The sequence below is a fragment of the Periplaneta americana genome, chromosome 7 (genome assembly GCF_040183065.1).
Source record: "Periplaneta americana isolate PAMFEO1 chromosome 7, P.americana_PAMFEO1_priV1, whole genome shotgun sequence".
Taxonomy (NCBI): Eukaryota; Metazoa; Arthropoda; class Insecta; order Blattodea; family Blattidae; genus Periplaneta; species Periplaneta americana.
The window spans coordinates 25766671-25789092 of NC_091123.1; the positions used below are offsets into that span (position 1 = coordinate 25766671).

The 22422-nt window shown below is 35.6% G+C and overlaps 1 protein-coding gene across 5 annotated transcripts in view; it reads left to right on the forward strand.

The window, feature by feature from the left end:
• Positions 1-22422, forward strand: part of LOC138702989 (titin homolog) — a 914774-nt gene that overhangs the window by 806532 nt on the left and 85820 nt on the right. For all 5 annotated transcript variants that reach the window (XM_069830459.1, XM_069830463.1, XM_069830460.1 and 2 more), the window contains one exon: positions 8519-8800. In XM_069830459.1, coding sequence (XP_069686560.1) covers positions 8519-8800 — 282 coding nt within the window. The remainder of the gene's footprint in view (positions 1-8518; positions 8801-22422) is intronic.

Genomic DNA, 22422 nt, shown 5'->3' on the forward strand with positions numbered 1-22422 from the left:
TAAGGTGTATTTCGTCTGGACTATTTGCTTACATAAGAACCTGCTGGAGTGAGCTTTCCAAGTCTGGGACTACGGACGTCGGGGTCTAGGCAAACCGGCACAGCCGGGGTACACCCGGAATCAATATTGTCTCTTGAGTGTGCGCAAGGCATCTCACGGGTGAGGTCCATTCAGCATTCATTGGTCCATATTTGGAAAATGTATAACCGAGTAAAAACTTCTATACGCGGCCCCGCAAGACCGGTTATCCTGCCCACAGGGGCCCCATTTATGTCGGTTTTAGGAGTAGGGAATTAATATGGATGTTGCATGCAGATTGGCATAAATTACATCGTAACCACTACAACAAAGAGAATATAGAGATTACACCGAGATAGTACGTGGGGTTCCTATATCATCATCAGCGAACACAAAACTCGGTAAATCAACGTGCAAAATAAACAAGTGAAGAGTGAAATTCTTATGGCTGTCCAAATCCAATTATGTCTTCATTGGCAAGAAGTAACCCGATCGTTTATTGTTTATTGTTAATAAAATAACATGGACAAAAATACAATCTTAGTTCTTCCCTGAAGGAGTAAAAAACTCGTGCTCAGGGAGATATCTAAATACAAAGATAAACACAAAGATAATTTTTTGACACAAACTGGGTCAACAAAAAAATTACAGCAATAAATTAAATTTAAAAATACAATTTCAATTTTAACAATTTAAGTCATACAAATACATATACATATTAAATCAATATATATTCTTTAAAAATTAAATTCCTAACGCTATTTTTTAAATTTCTGATACTAAAATTTTCCAAATTTGGGTATTTATCAATTATTTTATTGTATAACCTTGGACCAAAGTAGGTACCATGGCTCAGAGCTGTGCTTGTGAAACACTTTGGTTCCTCTAGTCGCATAAAATGGGATCTTTTAGTTCCATATTTATGATGATACAATTTGAATTTACTACGATTTTTATGTATGAAGATTAATAAGGCAATATAATAAATCTGTTTAATTTTCAAAACATTAAAATCAGTAAACAAAAGCTCGGATGAGTAATCAATTGGTTTATTAAGGCATATTTTAATGATTCTTTTCTGAATAAGTATTAGTGGAGTGAGATTCGAATTACAAGCATTTCCCCACCCTAAAATTCCATACCGGAGAATGGATTGAAATAAAGCTAAATAAATGAGACGTAAAAAGGGGGGTTGCTATTGTGGCTTAATCAAGAGTACTATGAAAGAGTAATGGAACGGAGAAAAATTCTCTCCGGCGCCGGGATTTGAACCCGGGTTTTCAGCTCTACGTGCTGACGCTTTATCCACTAAGCCACACCGGATTCCACTCCGGCGTCGGAGAGAATTTTTCTCCTTTCCATTACTCTTTCATAGTATGATGACGCAGAATATCTGCATGGAAATATCACATGTACTTCGGTACATTATAATAATATATATTAATCAAGGGCGGCCGGGTAGCTCAGTTGGTAGAGCAGCTGGCTACGGACTGGAAGGTCCGGGGTTCGATCCCAGGTGGTGACAGGATTTTTTCTCGTTGCCAAACTTTCAGAACGGCCCCGAGGTTCACTCAGCCTCCTATAAAATTGAGTACCGGGTCTTTCCCGGGGGTAAAAGGCGGCCAGAGCGTGGTGCCGACCACACCACCTCATTCTAGTGCCGAGGTCATGGAAAGCATGGGGCTCTACCTCCATGCCCCCCAAGTGCCTTCATGGCATGTTACGGGGATACCTTTACCTTTACCTTTTTTTTATATTAATCAAGAGTGCTTTGCATTCTTTTTCAAATAATATGTATTTATTTTGCTAATAATTGTAACATAAAATATAATTTAAACAGATAAAACTTTAGCTCATCCTTGAAAGAGTAGAACTCGTGCTCAGGGGCGGATTTCTGAATTGCAATAAGAAGTATATAGGTTAAAGGTTGGTAATATTGTGATAGTTATTTTTGAGAATTTGTTATAATTTTACTGAGCGAGAGAAGGACCGGTTTTGTGCAGAAACTTGCCCAAGAACATTCCCTTAATACGCTGACGCAAAAAAATACGATCTTCCTCTCCCTCAGTAAAATTGTAATGGATTCTCAAAAATAACTATCACAATATTACTCATATCACAATATTACAAACCTTTACCCTAATACAATTTGTCTTATGTCTACTGTACAATAAGAATATATAAATTTAAATTTACAATTTTTCATTATTATAAAATCCATACATAACTTTTTTAAAATTTAATACTAGAACTATTAGAATTTACAAGATAGGATATTTAAATATAAATTTGTTATGTATTCTTGGGCGTAAATTACTTACTTATTAATTACTTACTTACTTACTGGCTTTTAAGGAACCCGGAGGTTCATTGCCGCCCTCACATAAGCCCGCCATTAATCCGTATCCTGAGCAAGATTAATCCAGTCTCTACCATCATATCCCACCTCCCTCAAATCCATTTTAATATTATTTCCCATCTACGTCTCGGTCTCCCCGAAGGTTTTTTTTCCGCCGGCCTCCCAACTAACACTCTATCTACTATGATTAAATAATGTAGCAATGTTGCATTTTGGTTCAAACAATCTTAAAACATTCATACCTTTTGTTTCATAACTATGAGAATACAATTCAAAATTATTTATATTTTTATGCATGAATTTTATTAATACAATATAGGCCTAATAAATTTGTCTTATTTTAAGAACATTAAAGTCTAAAAACAATTTTTGAGATGGAAAATCAATAGGTTTATGAAAAAATATTTTAATTATTTTCTTCTGTAATGAATAAAGTAGATTAAAATTGGTTTTAAATAAGCTACCCCATCCTATAATTTCATACATACTTACCGATTGAAATAAAGTTAAATATATTGTACGTAATAAACGTATTGTCAAGTAAATCCTCAATAAATTTATAGAATTATTAGTAAGGTACAGTGACCATATCGTTTCGGAGGCCATCCCTTATTATTATTTGCAGATGACACAAGTATTGTAATTACAGCCAATAACTCCAACACATTCCAATCTTCAACAGAGGAAATTCTCCTCAAAATATGTAATTGGTTATCAGCTAATAAATTAATATTAAATTGTAACAAAAATAACATAATCCAATTTAAATGTGCCAAAATTCAACCTCGCAAATTTCAAGCGCAATAATTAACAACAGTTCACTAATACAAACAACAACAACCAAATTTCTTGGGTTAAAGATCGATAATGTGTTGAATTGGAAAAATCATATTAAAGAAATTACCCCCAGACTAAATTCAGCATGTTTTGCTATTATGTCTATGCAAGAGATAGTAAATATCAATACCTTAAAAACAATATACTTTGCATACTTCCACTCGGTAATGAGTTTTGGAATAATATTTTGGGGAAATTCTACAGATAGTAACAGTATATTCCTACTACAAAAAAGAGTAATTGGAATAATAGTAGGTGCCAAATCTAGGGTATCGTGTAGGACTATTTTCAAAAAACTACAAATAATGCCCATGGCTTGTCAATATATTTTTTCATTAATAAACTTCCTCGTATGTAATCGTGAAAACTTTGTAACTAATTCAACAGTTCATAGCATAAATAGGCCTACACGTCAAAAACTGGTCATTAAGTGAATTTGCTATAGAGGTTAGTAATCTCCCAAAGATACTCTACATTTGAGATATAACAAATTGTGGCTAGCATCATTCGTTTTGAAAGAAAGAAAGAAAGAAAGAAAGAAAGAAAGAAAGAAAGAAAGAAAGAAAGAAAGAAAGAAAGAAAGAAATGTGTTAGTTCTATATAAATCACTCTATAGTTTTTTGTTACAACTGTACAACAGCCGTGGCGAAAAGGCCATGGTGCGCCGAGCCACTGTGTAAGCTGCAACGTGCATAGCACCTATGGAGGGAGGCGGACAACCGAAGGGGAAGTTAATGTTTAGGACGTGTAACGAAGAAAGAAATGAACAAGAAAACATAGGACACATTATCACAACCTAAAATTAACTGTCTTCAGAATGTCTCTGCGACAAAGTTTCAAAATCAGGAATTATGTCACTTACTGCCAATCGTAGTTGATCACGAAGGTATTTGTCTGTCAGTCGTGATCTAAATTTGATTTTTACTATTTTCATTGTTGAAAATAATTTTTCACAAACGTAAGTTACAGCGAACATGGCTTCAACAGAGCAAGCCAAAGAACAGAAGCTTCAAAATATTTATTTTTTTCCAAAGATTTGAAAAGTTCAATATCTGTCAAGTCCTTACATCTAGCTTTCATTTAACGTCACATTGTAAATCTGTGAGTTTAAATTGAAAATCTAACCGCATTATTCGTACATCTGCTGTAAAAGAATCGACGTACAGAGATGATAATGATAATAATAATAATAATAATAATAATAATAATAATAATAATAATAATAATAATAATAATAATAATAATAACACTTAACCTTTTAATGTTTCATCAGTAACATGTAGTAACTTATAATGCCGTTTTATGTTATACAACCGTTTTCCTAGTAATATTTGTGAACAAATCATACATTTAATATTTTCATCATATTGTAAGCAAAAGAATGCATCCTCCCATCCTACTTGAAACTTTCGTTTTTTTATAGAGGTACATGGTTTCGAGAGAGATATTGCGACGATACGCCACTCGCAGGTCCGAGACAAATACAAATAGAACGGAGTTTGACTCCAGTGAGTAAGAGGCTGGGGGTTGTAGGTAGGAAGCGAGAGAAAAGCACTGCGAGCCACAATGTGCTCGTGAGTCGCATTTTCGCCGCGGCTGCTGCACAACATGAGCTATTCGCTCTGGAAATCTGCAAGGCTATTTCACTTCCACTCTGTACAGTATACACTTTTTTTTTTCTTCGTCACTTCAATCACTTAATAGTAGAGTTACTCTTCTTAATATATTTCTTCTTTAAATTATTTTGAATCCAAAGCAAAACTTGGTTATTTGCAAAAATTCCATTCACTTTTCAGCATATGACTTTACATTTTTCAAAATTATTGTAATGGTGGGACAAAAGAAATAATATATTTGAACAATTTCTTCTACTTTTCCTTTTCACTTTCCACTTTGCGGACCAGTTTTGAAAAATGATAGTGGAACAGAAACTGTAATGAAAAGTGCGAACTGCGAAGTGAAAAGTTCAATGGTGGAATAGGAACCGAACCTACACAAAAGCGCAAATTCGGATCGGCAAGGAGACGAGTCTGCTACCTGAACTGCGCCGGTAACTCCGTGAGGTACTCATCAGCCATGTGGTCAGCATGTTGTACTATAACTCACTCAGAACTACGTTTTCACAGTTCCCTTTGACGCAAATTCCCACAGAATGGTTATTTGCCGGATAGTAAGAAAGCCCGTGACACGCGAGTTGAGTCGTCAGATTTGCGGTGTGTAGCGGCAGGCGCTTGCGCAGGTCGTCTTTTATGCGACTCTTTGTGAATAGACGTTATTCTGGTAATAAACAACATATGTTGTAACTCTATGCACCGCGCGACAGTGACGTATGCAGCGTCAGTGGCGTGAAAGAGCGAAATAACATAACGTGCTTCCTCTGTCATTAAATGCAGGATTGATAAAAAAATATTAGTCGTCTTCCGTGGTGTAGTAGATAACTTACCTTCCTAGCCGTGTGATTTTATGGTGACTATTTCGTTTATATGACATCATTCCATTTTCGACCAATGAAGTGTAATGAAATTTTGAATTCCAACCATTCACAGTCAGACTTTGCGATAATTTCTGCAGCTAGATTTATCGCTATCAATTTATCGCATGGTCGTTCTTTTGTTTAGTCGTTGTAGCCAACTGTTTCCCCGTAAATTGATGATCATGAATACATTAAGATGCAACTACACGGTTAAACTTTTCTTTCAACTTTAAAGCAATGAATGCAAGATTGATATTTAATATTAATTAATATATTTACGCAGTGAAGACCACGTTCAAAACGGCGCACCATGTAGACACAAAATCCTTATGCATCTTAATTGAATGTACCTTTTAAACTTGATTCTATTCTTCCCAGATTGCACGCATACGCGATTGGAATATTGAACTGTATAGATGCAGCTTTAGTTCCGTTACACACTATAGAGAGAATGCGTTTGTCGAGCTATAAAAAATGCTTTCGTGTAGCACTCATTGTAAGTAACGGTCGAAACAAGGCACAGCTGACATTGGTCCTGCTTCCACAGGTAGGCCTGACATAACCTATAAAATTGTAGCCTATAACATTTGTATTTAAATTAAACAATTAATAGACGTTCAAATATATGTAACATCATCGCATATCAAACCCAAAGACCTTGCATAGTAATAATGTCTTTGATCAAACTGCCTTTCGTATGGCGTAATAAAATTCGTGTTTTAATTAGGCCTATCTATACAGAGATGGCTTCACTGTGTAGCAACATGTCTCGCTGTGAATACATAAGCATTGGTATATAGCTGTCCCCACTGTTACTGTTAAATTAAATTATGATTTCAGCAGATAATGAAAATGTATTTGTTATAATAATAAGAGAAAAGTGCAGTAAATGTAATTAACAATGCTAAACCTGTATTTCGATTTTCGCAATTGGCATTACTGAATAATAACATCGAATTTCTTTATTGCAATAATCGATATTCACCTACGAGTATTTCAACTTTACAATGTCTGAATAGGTTAAGTATTCGTTAATATACAATTATTAACATTTTGTGATCGAATTTTAGGGATATATTATTTAAATTTTTATTTTATTCACGAAATAGTCCTAATAAATGTCACTCGAGGTCTGAGATTTCTCAGATAAATCCACTCGCTTCGCTCGTGGATTTATCGGCAACAGATCTCAGACCTCTCGTGACATTACTACAGATTATTTTCGGCTATTAAATGGTTTAATTTCGGTCAGTACTTCGTAAAAAAGAAACAAACAATTTCGAGCATTTTTTTCACCATAAAGAAAGTTAAAAAAAAATAGTAAAATAAAATTATTTTAATAATTATTGAAACAGTCCCTTGGAAACCAACAGAAAATCGTTTGCATGATCATTAATTAAATTCATAATTCAATTTCATTCGACTGTGAGGGAGTGACGACACTGCCTTCTTGATCTCACGAAGGTAGTTGTTTAGGAAAAGATAAATAACCGTTATCTGATTACGCTGCTCCCTGAAATTAATACGTACAGTCTTAGAAAAAAGTTTTATCGCACAGATACTTCATAAGTTCCAGAAAGGAGGCATTGCGCATGATCGAATATACAACGAAACAAAACTAATGTTATTACCTCAACTAGTGTCGGCCCCGGTAGGATACTTGGTATAGCGCTGGCCTTCTATGCTCGAGGTTGCGGTTTCGATCCCGGCCGAGGTCGATGGTATTTAAGTGTGTTTAAATGCGACAGGTTCATGTCAGTAGATTTACTGGCATGTAAAAGAACTCCTGCGGCACAAAATTCCGGCACGCCGGCGACGCTGATGTCACATCTGCAGTAGCGAGCGTCGTTAAATAAAACATTATTTTTTTATACCTCAACTAGTCGTTCTCCTGTGAACCAGGTCGCTCCTCTGATCATGCGCACTGCCTCCTTTCTGGGACAAAACATTTTTCTAAGAGAGACAAAACATTTTTCTAAGACTGTACAGTACATTGTTGCCAAATGTCACACGCATGTAATGCTAAACGATGAAACAGTGTTCATGTATGTTTTATAACTAAGAAAATTTCCACGTTTTATTTGGAAGAAACGGTCATTTTTCGTGCCAATTCTCCATAAAACCTTATTTTTGTTAAAAATATAGTGATTATGAAGTATTTTTTTTTTATTTAGCGAAAATTATATAAAGTCACAAAAAATACTTCATAATCAGTATATTTTCAACAAAAATAAGGTTTTATAATAATAATAATAATAATAATAATAATAATAATAATAATAATTTATTTTAACGGCCTTAACTCTGCCAGCTAAAATAAATAATAATAATAATAATAATAATAATTATTATTATTATTATTATTATTATTATTATTATTATTATTATAAAACTTTATTTTTGTTGAAAATATAGTGATAATGAAGTATTTTTTGTGACTTTATATCATTTTCGCTAAAATTCGCGGATATACTTCACTTAATTTTGGACTTCCATTAAGGGATTTGGATTTCCATGCATAAAATTAAGTTTTTAATACATTTCGCGTAATACATACCAAAAATCACACCCATATTCATAGTTAATCCTCTGACTCTTTTCTCGCTATCACCGATTCCATTGGCAGTGAATAACCGCAGAAGTCGTACAGCATTATTCAGTAAGCTATTAAAAATTCCATGTATGATTTGAAGGACAATTCCGATGAGCTCCAAAGTATTTCCTGAAGAATTCTGAGAAAGATTTGACGTGCTTTTCGGTGACCTAATTACCGTGCCAAGGACCGTATATAGTATGACTGTCTTGATGAATGAGTTTTTCTGCGCTTGCAGGTGGAGTCCGAGGGGGACGTACACATCCTGCATGTGTGCCCCGTGGAGCTGTGCGACAGCGGCCAAGTGACATGCGTCGCGTGCGGCGGCATGTCCGGTGATGACGAGTGCGTCACGGCGCGCACAGAGCTCACTGTGACGGATGACGTATACGAGGACGACGGCACGCCCGCCATGCTGATCCGCGGCCCCTCCGACACGACGGCGCTTCGCGGCGACCGCGTCGTCCTCAAGGCCACCTACGTGGGCAACCCGCACCCCCTGGTGCGCTGGCTGCGAGCGGTGAGTATAGTCCGGATCAGCTTACTTAATAACCTAAGGGCGAAACCTGACCATTTTTTCCCCCATTACTACATATGCTAGTGAATTATGGTGATTTTCTAGTTTGAAGGTTGAATTTTCTTTTGCCAACTTCGTTTCGAATTTCGATACTGAGAAATACTACAACTGGTAGTGATTTTCTAACTGTTATGTTGGCAGCAAGAACAGCTGTTGTCGGTAGTGGAAATTATGAAAATTCAAATTGTTCTAGATTTCTGAGCCGATTACTGGAAGCTAGTGAAATTCGAACATATTAATAATTAACTGATATCAGAATTATATTAAGACATAATAGTTATCTTATGTGTTGTGGTTACAATTCAAGATTATAGTCCGATAAGTGTAAATAAATATAACATGTGGTGTGATACATGCACTTTGGTTATCGATAGAAAATGCATGGAGACAGCATTTATAACTAAAATATCAAATATATATATATATATATACTCTTACATCGCATAAAATATCAAAATTATTAGGAGTAAGTATTCTTAAACATACATTTTAATGTGGCATTCGGTTTTCGGAGTTTGTACTAATCATTTCACGCGATGAAACAAAATACATTTTTAGGTTAGGTCTCGTGAATCGTAAACTGTTTAGTCAAAGCAGTGAATTTCATGTTGTCAGACAAAATACATTTTAATATGAGATCATATTAATCTACTAATTTGCAATATAATGTGCGAGAGGTCCAGGTGAAAAATATAGGCCTACTCTTTCACAAATTATTGAACCATTTAGAAAACACCTCCCAACATAAAGATGAGATGTAGTAAATAAGTAAATAAGCAAGACATCGTTATTGCTAATAGTTTATTATTATTATTATTATTATTATTATTATTATTATTATTATTATTGTTGTTATTGTTGTTGTTGTTGTACATGTCATTGTGATTTTACCCTCTTTGGTGATATCTGGTATTAGTTGGCAACACTGAAGAGACGGCCAAATTAGCCTTTTGGGAACTGCTCTTACATGATCCTCACTATAGATTTCGAGAAAGCTTCTGACAAGATTGTTTTCCTAATGTACAGGTCGACTGGCAAGAGAATAGGCCTAAAGGGATCATTTTTTTTCTTTTAGTAGGTTAAATATTATGGTTTTAATGATCTTAGTGTAAAATTTTTAGCGTCTTATTTGAATGATAGGCATCAATCTGTTTTGGCAAATGGTAAAAGGTCACAGTATCAGGTATTAAAACATGGTGTGCCTCAAGGCTCAATTTTGGGAACTTTATTGTTTATTATTTATGTTAATGATCTTCCCGACTATATTCGGGATGGATGTTCTGAGTCTTTCATGTTTGCTGATGATTTAGCCGTTAATACTATTCATAAAATAGTGACATATTGTCTATGGAACTTGCTGATGTATCAAGTAGGGTTGTTGGTTGGTGTAGTGCGAATAACCTTATGATAAATTCTAACAAAACTGTTAAATTAAACTTTGGTATTAATCGTCTTACTACTGTTAGTAATACTGCTGTTAGGTTTCTGGGCATCTTTCTTGAGCCTAGAATGGGATGGAAAACTCATGTTGACTATGTTGCTAAGAAAATAAGTAAAGGCCTATATATGTTAAGGTTGTTAAGGAATAATTTACCTAACAAGGTATTGTTTACAATATTTCATAACCATATACAAAGTCAGCCATTACGCTACGTCCGAGAACTGTGATTACAGTAAAATATCAGTATAACGAAATCCTAGGGTCTCCGAAATTACTTTGTTATAGTAAAATTTCGTTATATCGAAATACGTTATTTTTCTAAAGGAAAAGAATACATGTTCGTTTATCTCTATTTAATCCGTAAATTCCGCATAGTTGCTTGTGTCTCTGGAAAATGTTATTAAATAAAATAAAAGGCTGATCTTGCATTGGATTTGGAAAAAGAAATACATACGAGAAGTACAGAATTCTAGTTTTATGAAGAACTTTGTAAGAGAAGAGGTGTCATGTTGTCTGGGACGCCACGTTGTGAGATTAGTCAGTTGTGATTGGTAGAAAGAAACTAAATGGGGAATAGCGGCATGAAAAAAACAATACAAAATTCAGAGACATCTCCGTCATAATGGACATACTAAATTAACTAAATAATTAATCGCCAAGTGGCCACTATTCAATTTTAATATTATAATAGAGTAATATAAAATATATCCCTCTTTCTAACCAATTGTAGACTATATTTAAAATATTTTTCGTTAAAATACACATTTTTTCGGCAAGAGAGCAACATTTTCATTTTGTTATACTGACTATTTCATACAACGAAATTCGTTAAAATTGAAATATTTCAACATTGAATTATATGGGAAAAAAGCAGGGGATAGAAAATAATTTCGTAATAAGTTCTACTGAATATTTCGTTAGCCTGGCGTTCGTTATAACGACATTTTACTGTATTGTGATTGTTTATAAATGGTTTGTAGCCTTGTATTATGAAAGTGACGCTTGGCAGCTGTCAAGTTCTTGGCGGTGAAACGAGTTGCTATGGAAACGTAACGGACTGTGCCAGATTTAACTTGGTTATTTTTCCGAAACATTAGTGAGCACCACAGATACAAAATTGTCAATTTCAACTGTAAATCCTCGTATAATTTATAATTTAATACAGTAATGGCCAGCATCGGGAGTCATTCATATGCAGTGAATGTACAGGGCTTCCACAAAGAACTTTCCGGTTTCGAACACAGTAATTTACGTTCTATCAATCTGAGATGCACGAAAATAGCACCAATGGAAAGACAAACTCAAAAAGTTTAGTTGTGGAAACATTGTTTTCCTAATTGGTAACACTGCCTCATAATAGCGCATATTAATAAATTTGTTCATTGTTGAGGCGAAATGGCTGCAATAGCGGACAGAAAAGCTTGATTTTATTTTCATGTGAACCAGTCGGTTATTATTGTGTAACAGCATTACCGAAGAAAATTTGGTGCAGATCCACCCAGTGGGTCTACAATCCGTAAATGGTACACTGATTTTAAGGAAAGATTCTTCGCAAGCGCTTGCGATTTCATCCGTATCGACTACAATTGCTGCGAGCCTTAAAACCAGAAGACAAAGTGCTAAGAAGAAATTTCTGCGTAAGTATGCAGATTTTAATTGAAAGAGATGATGAATTTATTCGTTCCGTGGTGTTTTCTGACGAAACAACTTTTCATCTTTCTGGTAAGTTGAACAAACATAACCTCAGAATCTGGGGGTCGGAAAATCCTCATATCTACGTGGAACTTGACTATAGGATTGATGTGTGCCGTGTTACCCATTGGGGACACATTGAACAAATTTAAGGTGAGAAACTGAACTTTTTGAGTTTCTCTTTACACTGGTACTATTTTCATGCACCTCAGATTCATAGAACGAAAATTACATGTGTTCGAAACCGGAATAGTAATATGCGTTACAAGAGCGGTATGTTGAAGTTTTTATATTCGAGGAAAAGTTTGAAAAAGCGAAACGTAGTTGAGCTTTTTTAATTTCCGAGAATTGAAACAAAACATACCGCTCGTGCATCGTACATTATTTTGTGCGAAGATCGTTTGTTACATACCTGAAAGAGGAATTTCTAATTAGTTGCAAAGAAATCTCCATCTTGGTTTCTGTTCAATGACGGCAAATTTGCAAAACAAAAATATCTATCTTCAACATTGTTGCTTTAAAATGTTTTCTGTGTTTACTATACTCCAGCAGGCCGTGATGTACGTCTGTCTTCCCTCCCCCCAGTCTATGATGAGTCTGGAATCTTGTTGATTTTTTCACGGCTTCCTTAATGTTACTTGCATCACGAATGCAGTAACTTTAGTGGAGTTGTAGAGTTTAGTTAATTTTTGCAAATATTTAAAAACAATAATTAACAGTGCAATTTAGATGAAATTGCAGTGGTAAGTTTCCAATTTATAATTATTACTATATTGAACGTTTCTAAAAATAATATGTTAAAAGCCTAAAGCAGTAAAATCAATATGTCACTTAAGCGGTAAGAAGAGGGAAATTGTTATGTGTGTTAGGTTGGGAATACTGAATGTGGAATTTTAGACTTTCCGCGGATTGTTTTTGTACGGAAACCAAGCAAATACGCACGATCTCACACTAAGGTCTTTTGTAGGAGCCCTGTACAGCATAAGACCTTTGGTTTTGTTTGCAGTCTGGAGGAAATCATGTCTTTAAAATCTATTACATTCGTCGGGATTTTGGAACTCGAATTATTACGAATCCAGTGACAAAAATATAACCATTAGACCACGAGTATAATAACAGATTGTTCGTCACTGGTTGCTTTTGAAGTACCAAACATGGATGATATGATCATGTAATGATTGCATCATCTTCTAATAGAATATACTGAATGTGGTCACTACAGCCATTCTATGAAACTGGCCCCGCTTATAGCAGATGTTATTAACACAAGAACAACATTTATTTGCCAGCTATAGTCTGAGACCTTGCATATTATACTCGTTAGGATATTGCGTGCATATTTAATTAATGCTTATGACTAAGGTGTAATCTGTGCATGACGTAAAATGTAATATATGTTGTCCATTAAACTGAGCTACTTGGAAGCTGTGGTGAGTCACCGGAATTAACTGAACCAGCTGAAGACATTACTGATCAATTTGACGTTCATTAGTAATTGTAATGGAAAGTTTTAGTCTGTAATCGCAAATAGAAAGAATTGCAGCCAAGCTATAGTAATTGTAATAAAATAGAGACCGTTTCGGTGGTCTAGTATATGCCATGCTTTTTTTCTGGGTCTCAAATTTTGAGGGTTCAATCCCGGTCGAGGGCAGTAAATTTTTAAGAGACATCAGTCAATGTGAATGGGAAAAATAGAGGAGAAACATTTGAAAGGTACGTGAAAACTCGTCCTTAAGAAGGGAAATTGGGGCTAACAGAAAGTTTCTGTGTGAGCTCTAAGCCTGTTGGTCACTTGTCTCACTCCGGTTTTCGCCGTTACATTGAAGGAAATTGGAGAATTTTGAAGGGGAAAACCGAAAATGGATGTAACCTAATACCACATGAGGGGGAGGAAAGCTTGACAGAACAGCAGCAGGGCAGGATCGCCGAAGATGTTAATGTCTGCACATCGAGTGTGCAAAGTGAGCGCTATAGTCCTCGCGAGAGAAGAGATCAGATTCCTTTCACTGTGCGAGTGACGTTCGAGTAAGCTCGCCCCAGAGTACCGAAGACCACATGCGAAGACCTAGGCTCAGATACAAAAGGCTTTAATTTGGAAAAATGCCGAAACTTGAGTGGGGACCGTGGACCATTCCTTTCAAGGCTAATCCCGACATTTGTCTTAGCGTCTTAAGAAAACTACGGAGAACAACAGGCAGGATGAGTTGCCTCAATTTAGGAGACTCGCCAGTTGACTGTGAGATAACTCTAATAAAATATGGCCTGATCGAACCCGAGGGCATAATGTGGGGAAGGATGGATGTTACTGTTGTAATTAATGGTCCGAGTTTTAATTCAGCACAAGACAGGATGCTGGTGTGTTTCTGGTAGTGTCCTGCAATGTTCGAACATGAAAGAGGCAACCAAGATATTACAAAATTCGTCTTATTCCATATGAAAAATTAATGGCAAAATTCGTATGTGCCAAAACCCTTTAAAAACCTATTGGTTACCCTTCTAAACTCATCTTTTCTCAATTTAAAATCTATGATTGAACAATTATATGAATATACGTATATTATTGAAGCATTATCACAAAAATCGTAAAGATTACTACTACTATTATTATTATTATTATTATTATTATTATTATTATTATTAATGTTATTATTGTTGTTGTTATTGTTTAGTCAACTGTCCGAAGTTGACATTGATGTCACTTATGAGACAACTAAGCCAGGAGATAATGGGGTACGATGGTAGGTTCCTTTCCCTCTCCACCGCGTACATTGCTGACTAGTAACACATTACACTAGTCAGATTTCAGATGTATACAAACAATTGTTCTTCCTCTGACACATATCGTCAAGTGAGATGTACTGCCTGATAATAGATGTGCTGCAGTAGTGGCAAAAAAAACCAGACCAACCCTTGTAGATGATTTCGGAGCCTTGTTCACTCCAGAGCACGATAGACTGGTAACTAAGACTTTCGTGGTTCGAATCCTGCCTGGGAAAGAAACTTTTTTTTGTCCCTTATTCAAATTTATTCCCAATACTTTTTCATTGCTGGTAAAATTCATGTGCTGGGAATAATAAGTTAATTAAGTAGTAAAATATCGCTGCAATCGAAAAGTATTGGGAATAAATTTGAATAAGAGACAAAAAAAGTTTCCTTCCCAGGCAGGATTCGAACCACGAAAGTTTTAGTTACCAGTCTATCGTGCTCTGGAGTGAACAAGGCTCTGAAATCAGCTACAAGGGTCGGTCCGGTTTTTTTGCCACTACTGTACACTGACGTTTAAAGATATCTGACCCTACTAATCGATAGTGATCGATGATTTGTTGGTGTAAGTGTGGCTTCCTCAGTTAGTACTCGAAACTACAGATGGCGAAGACGATAGTCAGTGTTGCCAATCGTACATAAATATACTCGCATTATAGAATTCAATATTTCATCCCGCTCTACTAATTGTAAAACAAACTGGGTTTAGCTGAAAACCGCTGATATTGTCAATTATGAGAATAATTCATGCTTAATCTACAGCATCATTTTCCCCGACACTTTTTTTAATCACCCCCAATAACGGTGTGACCTATTGAGAACTAGCGGAACTCTTTTAAAGTTTGTTAAATTTTTATAACTTTGGTTCTGACTTTTCTCGTTGTTAGAAAGTTCGCTTACACGATCATAAAACCGTAGGTCAGCTATTATCTTTGAACGCCAATGTAAATATCAGCCAGAACTTCAATCAGAGGATGTAAAGATTATATAACTGCATAATCAAAATGCACACTGAATTTTCAACATTTTCTAGTGATTAAATTCAATTAAAAACATCTGCTTATAAATGATACTTAAATTAATTCCCATGTCTAAAGTTTCTTATGTTCTTATTTTTTATTTTGTTTATATATGTACGAAATATTTGGAAATTTATCTTTTGAAGAGGTGGAGAAGTTCAAATATCTGGGAGCAACAGTAACAAATATAAATGATACTCGGGAGGAAATTAAACACAGAATAAATATGGGAAATGCCTGTTATTATTCGGTTGAGAAACTTTTGTCATCCAGTCTGCTGTCAAAAAATCTGAAAGTTAGAATTTATAAAACAGTTATATTACCGGTTGTTCTTTAGAGTTGTGAAACTTGGACTCTCACTTTGAGAGAGGAATATAGGTTAAGAGTGTTTGAGAATAAGGTGCTTAGAAAAATATTTGGGGCTAAGAGGGATGAAGTTACAGGAGAATGGAGAAAGTTACACAACACAGAACTGCACGCATTGTATTTTTCACCTGACATAATTAGAAACATTAAATCCAGACGTTTGAGATGGCAGGGCATGTAGCACGTATGGGCGAATCCAGAAATGCATATAGAGTGTTAGTTGGGAGGCCGGAGGGAAAAAGACCTTTAGGGACGCCTAGACATAGATGGGAAGATAATATTAAAATGGATTTTAGGGAGGTGGGATATGATGATAGAGAATGGATTAATTTTTCTAAGGATAGGGACCAATGGCGGGCTTATGTGAGGGCGGCAATGAACCTCCGGGTTCCTTAAAAGCCAGTAAGTAAGTAAGTACGAGTAAGATTTCTGTGTAATAACTTTTGTATTTCTTGTATTAGATGAAACTACCCACGAACACGAGCTTTGCTGTTTCTGATTTGTTATGTACTTAATTTAGTCTAAGTAAATAGCAAATACCAAAAGTAGGCTTAGATTAGAAGAAATCCCTATACACAGGCAGACCATTCCCTTGGTATCAGACATGCCAAAAATGTATATTCTCATGGAAATCTTGGAACTCATTCTTACGGTTTCGTAATAGTTTCCTTTCGAACTTCATATAAGGAGAAAGTAAAACAAGGGGCGAGGTAAGCGGAGATGTTCATGTTCTCGACTTTTCAACGTGTTGGGCACAAAGCAGAATTGAGTGCCAGCCCCCGCTCCAGGGTTTTGAGATTCTGGTGAATCGGCGTCCCTTGTAATTTGAACCGGTTACACCTCCCTTTGTTCAAGCGTAAGTGCCCTCAGACAATGGAATGTTTCTTCGGTCTCTTAAGTTATTATCGACGAACGAAAGAGATTGAATGCGTCGTGCATCTTCCGAATCCGTTCAGTCATGTGTACTGTGTACAGGGATAGCTTATACGACGTTCTCTGAAAAATGTTCACTTATTGCCGCCACTAAACGGAAAATGGTTGTTATGGTGTGTGAAAAATTAGAAAAAGAAAAATGACTGAAATCGGATTGCTATGGATTTGCTACCAACTAGAGTTTGATATCGTTTTGAAATTTTTTTATGCTGAATAAGAGAACGTTTGGCTATTGAATTAATCTATAATGGTTGTTATCTACTGCATTGTAAGCTAGAAATTAATTTTGTTTTTTTTTTTCCCCCATCCTAAAGTTACATTTTTCATTCTATTGGTACACTTTTTTTTTAAAAACTATTTATCTTAGGGTTATAAAATTTTCCGAGCATTCCAATAAATGTATGATATTCTTAAAGATACAGTTGTTTTAAAATAGCTTTCAAAAAATTCTGATTTGTGTTCATTACCGCTAGAACTAGAGAACATGAATAAATTGTACCAATGTGCAGTGCTGTAGGCCTAATAATAATCTATAAACAGTTTTTCTATTTTCAAAATTAATTTTTAGCTTGCAATGTAGTACAAGCATTCAAGACTAATTCAATAGTGAAAAGTTATCTTAATCAGCGAAAAATTTTTAAAAAATCTACGATCTATAGGATCAAATCTATGGCAATCTGATTTCAATTTTTTTTTTTTTTTTGTACATCATAATTATTATCTTCCCTTAGAGAGAGAAAATCCGGAAAGGAATGACTGCATAACAAGGGATACCATTTAGTTACAGCCACGTAAGTAATTTCTTTGCATATATATTTAAAAAAGAAAACAATATTTACACATAGTGAAGTTTTCTTTTTTGGTAGCCGTCCCTAAAACCGAATGATTTATTAGATTTATTAATTTATAAAACTGTGCAAAAAGTGATTTACAATCAACAAAGAAGAAATTAAATTATGTGTAGATATATCCTGAAGATTTAATGTATCAATATGAAATCTATGGAAAAAATTTACACAAAATTTTGAAATAGTTCCAAGAGCTTCGAACAATAATCTAATCACCTTCCAGCAATTTTGAGGTAAATGGTATTTTTCTTTCAGATATCTGAAGCTAGGTTCATAGTGCCTTTTTTCATGATTTCATTCTATGCTCTGTGCATCATTTTTTTCAAAAAGTACTTTAAATCAATAGCAAAGCCAGTGTTCTTCCTATCGATTGCAATTATATGAGCACGTTTATTGGAACTCTCGGCTGAGATAGACGATCCTTCTTCATAGATTTCAAAATTTTCAGATTTTCTTAGGCTTTGACAATGTTACTTCTGACCACGTGGTGTCTATTATTTCTTAGTAGTTCTCTTTTGGAACAGAAACTAGGAACATACCCTCCAAAGAAATACGTTAGCTAACATTGCTTATGGAAAGTTCACAGATTACTTTACCTTCAGTGAGTTTGAATGAAATCAGATATAATAACAGTAATAATAATTATTATAAAGGTTTAGAAAGCCAGAATTCATGCTGGCCGGCTTCATTCTCTCAAATGCAGTGCATGTCAGTTGTCATGCAACTGTTTGACGTGTCTAAGCAGGATGCATCCCTTAGCTGTGTGACGTCGGCAACATGTGCGCCGCAGCAGACGTGTCGACATGCGGCGCAACCGGATTCGAACCGGGAACCGGGCCAGAAGTGCAGTCCGCTCAGGTACAGGACAACCGGTTCGCGATGACGTGCACGGCGTTGTCAAGGCGCCATGCCTCAAGTGGTTGTCATGGATTCATGGTTTCCATCACAATTCTGTGTACAACATTTCGATGGCCATAAACTTCTAAAAGGAAAATTTGGTTCCAAAATTTACCTTACAGTCTAGGCGCAACATTAATCCGTTCTCAATCTTGGTAACAGATGCCTTGAACAGCTAGTGTTCCAGGTCGAATTATACAGGGTGTAACAACTTTAATGTTTAGAATTTCTGGAATATGTTCCCTGACACGTTCTACGTCGATTAAACCTAACATACCTATATCCAAAGTTATATAGGTTTGGAGTATTTGTACCTCAAAGTTAAATTTTTTAGTTTAATTTTACCGCTGAATACTGAAAGAAGTAACACCAATTTCCGAAAGTGACATGTCTATGTCATTATTTTTATTATTACCATATTACATTTTAATATCAACTACTTGTGAGTATGAAAGAAGCAGTGCAAAGTTGAAAAAAAATGTCCTTAAGATTTCAAACACTGTACTTCTTGAAATTTGCCAATAGGCACGTGAAAATACCTGTGCACTAGGAATCCTACGATTTGGGAACCGTGCTTGATATACCAAAACAGCTGCTGTTGCATTGCCATCACACAGTCCATACACATAAACTATGTCGGCGTATTCCTGATGTGTGTACACAAAAGGTATGTTTTAATGGTCAAAACTCAATAAAAAGACTAGTCACAATACGGTTTATTTTTCTCACAACTGTTATTTTAAACTGTTGTCTGTTTCGTTTCCTTAGCAACCTAAACAATTTTAATTTAATTTCTCTTAAAAGTAAAATTTCCTTCATTCACTGCTTTTCAAATGTTTTTTATGTATCTCTACTTACTAATGCCATAAAATAGGCCTTGTATAAACGGTATAATGCTTGGAGCTGCAAGAAGTTCTATTTTTTTCCAGCTCTGTTATCTCTGTAACCTCTCAATTTCGGATATAGGTATGTTAGGTTTAATCAACGTAGAATGTGTCAGGGAACATGTTCCAGAAATTCTAAACATTAAAGTTGTTACACCCTGTATTTCTAAATGTCTCTGTATTTAACAGGAAGAGTATTATATTAGGCCTACATGATAACTATTATAGGGATCTCTGATAGACAAGATTTTACATAATATATTTATTAAAAAATGCATTGATTCTATGTTTTCTATACGAGTACAGTATGTAACAAAATTCGCCGTCGTATAATATCTAGTTTACAAAGTATACAAATTTAAAACCAGTATCAGTTTACACGATATCAGTCGACAATATCAATAGCTTCGTTATTAGGTTGGTAGGCCTTCTCTACATTTAAAGACCAAGATCAGTAAACGAACAAACTAACCGATAAATAAAGTTTATATACTGCCTATTAGAGCAAAACTCTCCTCTCCTCTCCTCTCCTCTCCTCTCCTCTCCTCTCCTCTCCTCTCCTCTCCTCTCCTCTCCTCTCCTCTCCTCTCCTCTCCTCTCCTCTCCTCTCCTCTCCTCTCCTCAGTATCAAAATTCTGAATCATTCATTCACAGTGTTATGCCCAAGGACAGGTATTTCACTGCAAACCTAGCATTCTCAAATATTTCCTATTTTCTGTCTTCCTCTTTGTCTCCGCACATGATCCATATGTCTTAATGTCGTCTGTCATCCGATATCTTCTTCTAACCCAACTCTTCTCCCGTTCACCATTCCTTCCAGTGCATCTTCAGTAGGCAGTTTCTTCTCAGCCAATGACTCAACCAATTCTTTTTCCTCTTTCTGATCAGTTTCAGCATCATTATTTCTTCACCCACTCTTTCCAACACAGCTTCATTTCTTATTATGTCTGTCCACTTCACACGTTCCATTCTTCTCCACATCCACATTTCAAATGCTCCTATTCGCTTCTCTTTACTTCGTCATAATGCCCATGTTTCTGTCCCATACACGTCACACTTCACACAAAACACTTCATTAGTCTCTTCCTTAGTTCTTTTTCCAGAGGTCCGCAGAAGATGCTCCTTTTTCTATTAAAAGCTTCCTTTGCCATGGCTAACCTCCTTTTGACTTCCTGACTGCAACCCATATTACTACTTATAGTACATTCGAAAGAATTCAAGCTTTCCACTTGCTCTACTACGTCATTTAGAATTCGCAAGTTTGTCTTCTTTGTTTTTCTTCCTATGACCATTTATCTCCATCCCTTACTCCTCATTTTTTTCCTATGACCATTTATCTTCATCCCTTACTCCTCATATCTGTCATTTAATTTCAGTAACAAATCCCTTAGTATCAACTCCTCTTCTGCTAACAACGCCATATCATCGGCCATGCAATTTATTCTTCTTCCTCCTACTATTCTTTTGCATATTATTGTCCCCTTCAGTAACACGATTACTTTGCTTCACTATAACAATGACACAGTCCTACATGAACTTTAGGGTATTGTTGTTCCTTTCAGGAACACGATTGCTTTGCTACAATATAACAAAGACACGGTCTTACATAAACTTTGGCATATTGTTGTTCCTTTCAGGGACACGATTGCTTTGCTACAATATAACAAAGACACGGTCTTACATAAACTTTGGCATATTGTTGTTCCTTTCAGGGACACGATTGCTTTGCTACAATATAACAAAGACACGGTCTTACATAAACTTTGGCATATTGTTGTTCCTTTCAGGGACACGATTGCTTTGCTACAATATAACAAAGACACGGTCTTACATAAACTTTGGCATATTGTTGTTCCTTTCAGGGACACGATTGCTTTGCTACAATATAACAAAGACACGGTCTTACATAAACTTTGGCATATTGTTGTTCCTTTCAGGGACACGATTGCTTTGCTACAATATAACAAAGACACGGTCTTACATAAACTTTGGCATATTGTTGTTTCTTTCAGGGACACGATTGCTTTGCTACAATATAACAAAGACACGGTCTTACATAAACTTTGGCATATTGTTGTTCCTTTCAGGAACACGATTGCTTTGCTACAATATAACAATGACACGGTCTTACATAAACTTTGGCATATTGTTGTTTCTTTCAGGGACACGATTGCTTTGCTACAATATAACAATGACACGGTCTTACATAAACTTTGGCATATTGTTGTTCCTTTCAGGAACACGATTGCTTTGTTACAATATAACAATGACACGGTCTTACATAAACTTTGGCATATTGTTGTTCCTTTCAGGAACACGATTGCTTTGTTACAATATAACAATGACACGGTCTTACATAAACTTTGGCATATTGTTGTTCCTTTGAGGAACACGATTGCTTTGCTACAATATCACAAAGACACGGTCCTACATAAACTTTGGCATATTGTTGTTCCTTTCAGGAACACGATTGCTTTGCTACAATATAGCAGTGACACGGTCCTACATAAACTTTGGCATATTGTTGTTTCTTTCAGGAACACGATTGCTTTGCTACAATATAACAAATACACGGTCCTACATAAACTTTGGCATATTGTTGTTCCTTTCAGGAACACGATTGCTTTGCTACAATATAGCAATGACACGGTCCTACATAAGCTTTGGCATATTGTTGTTCCTTTCAGGAACACGATTGCTTTGCTACAATATAACAATGACA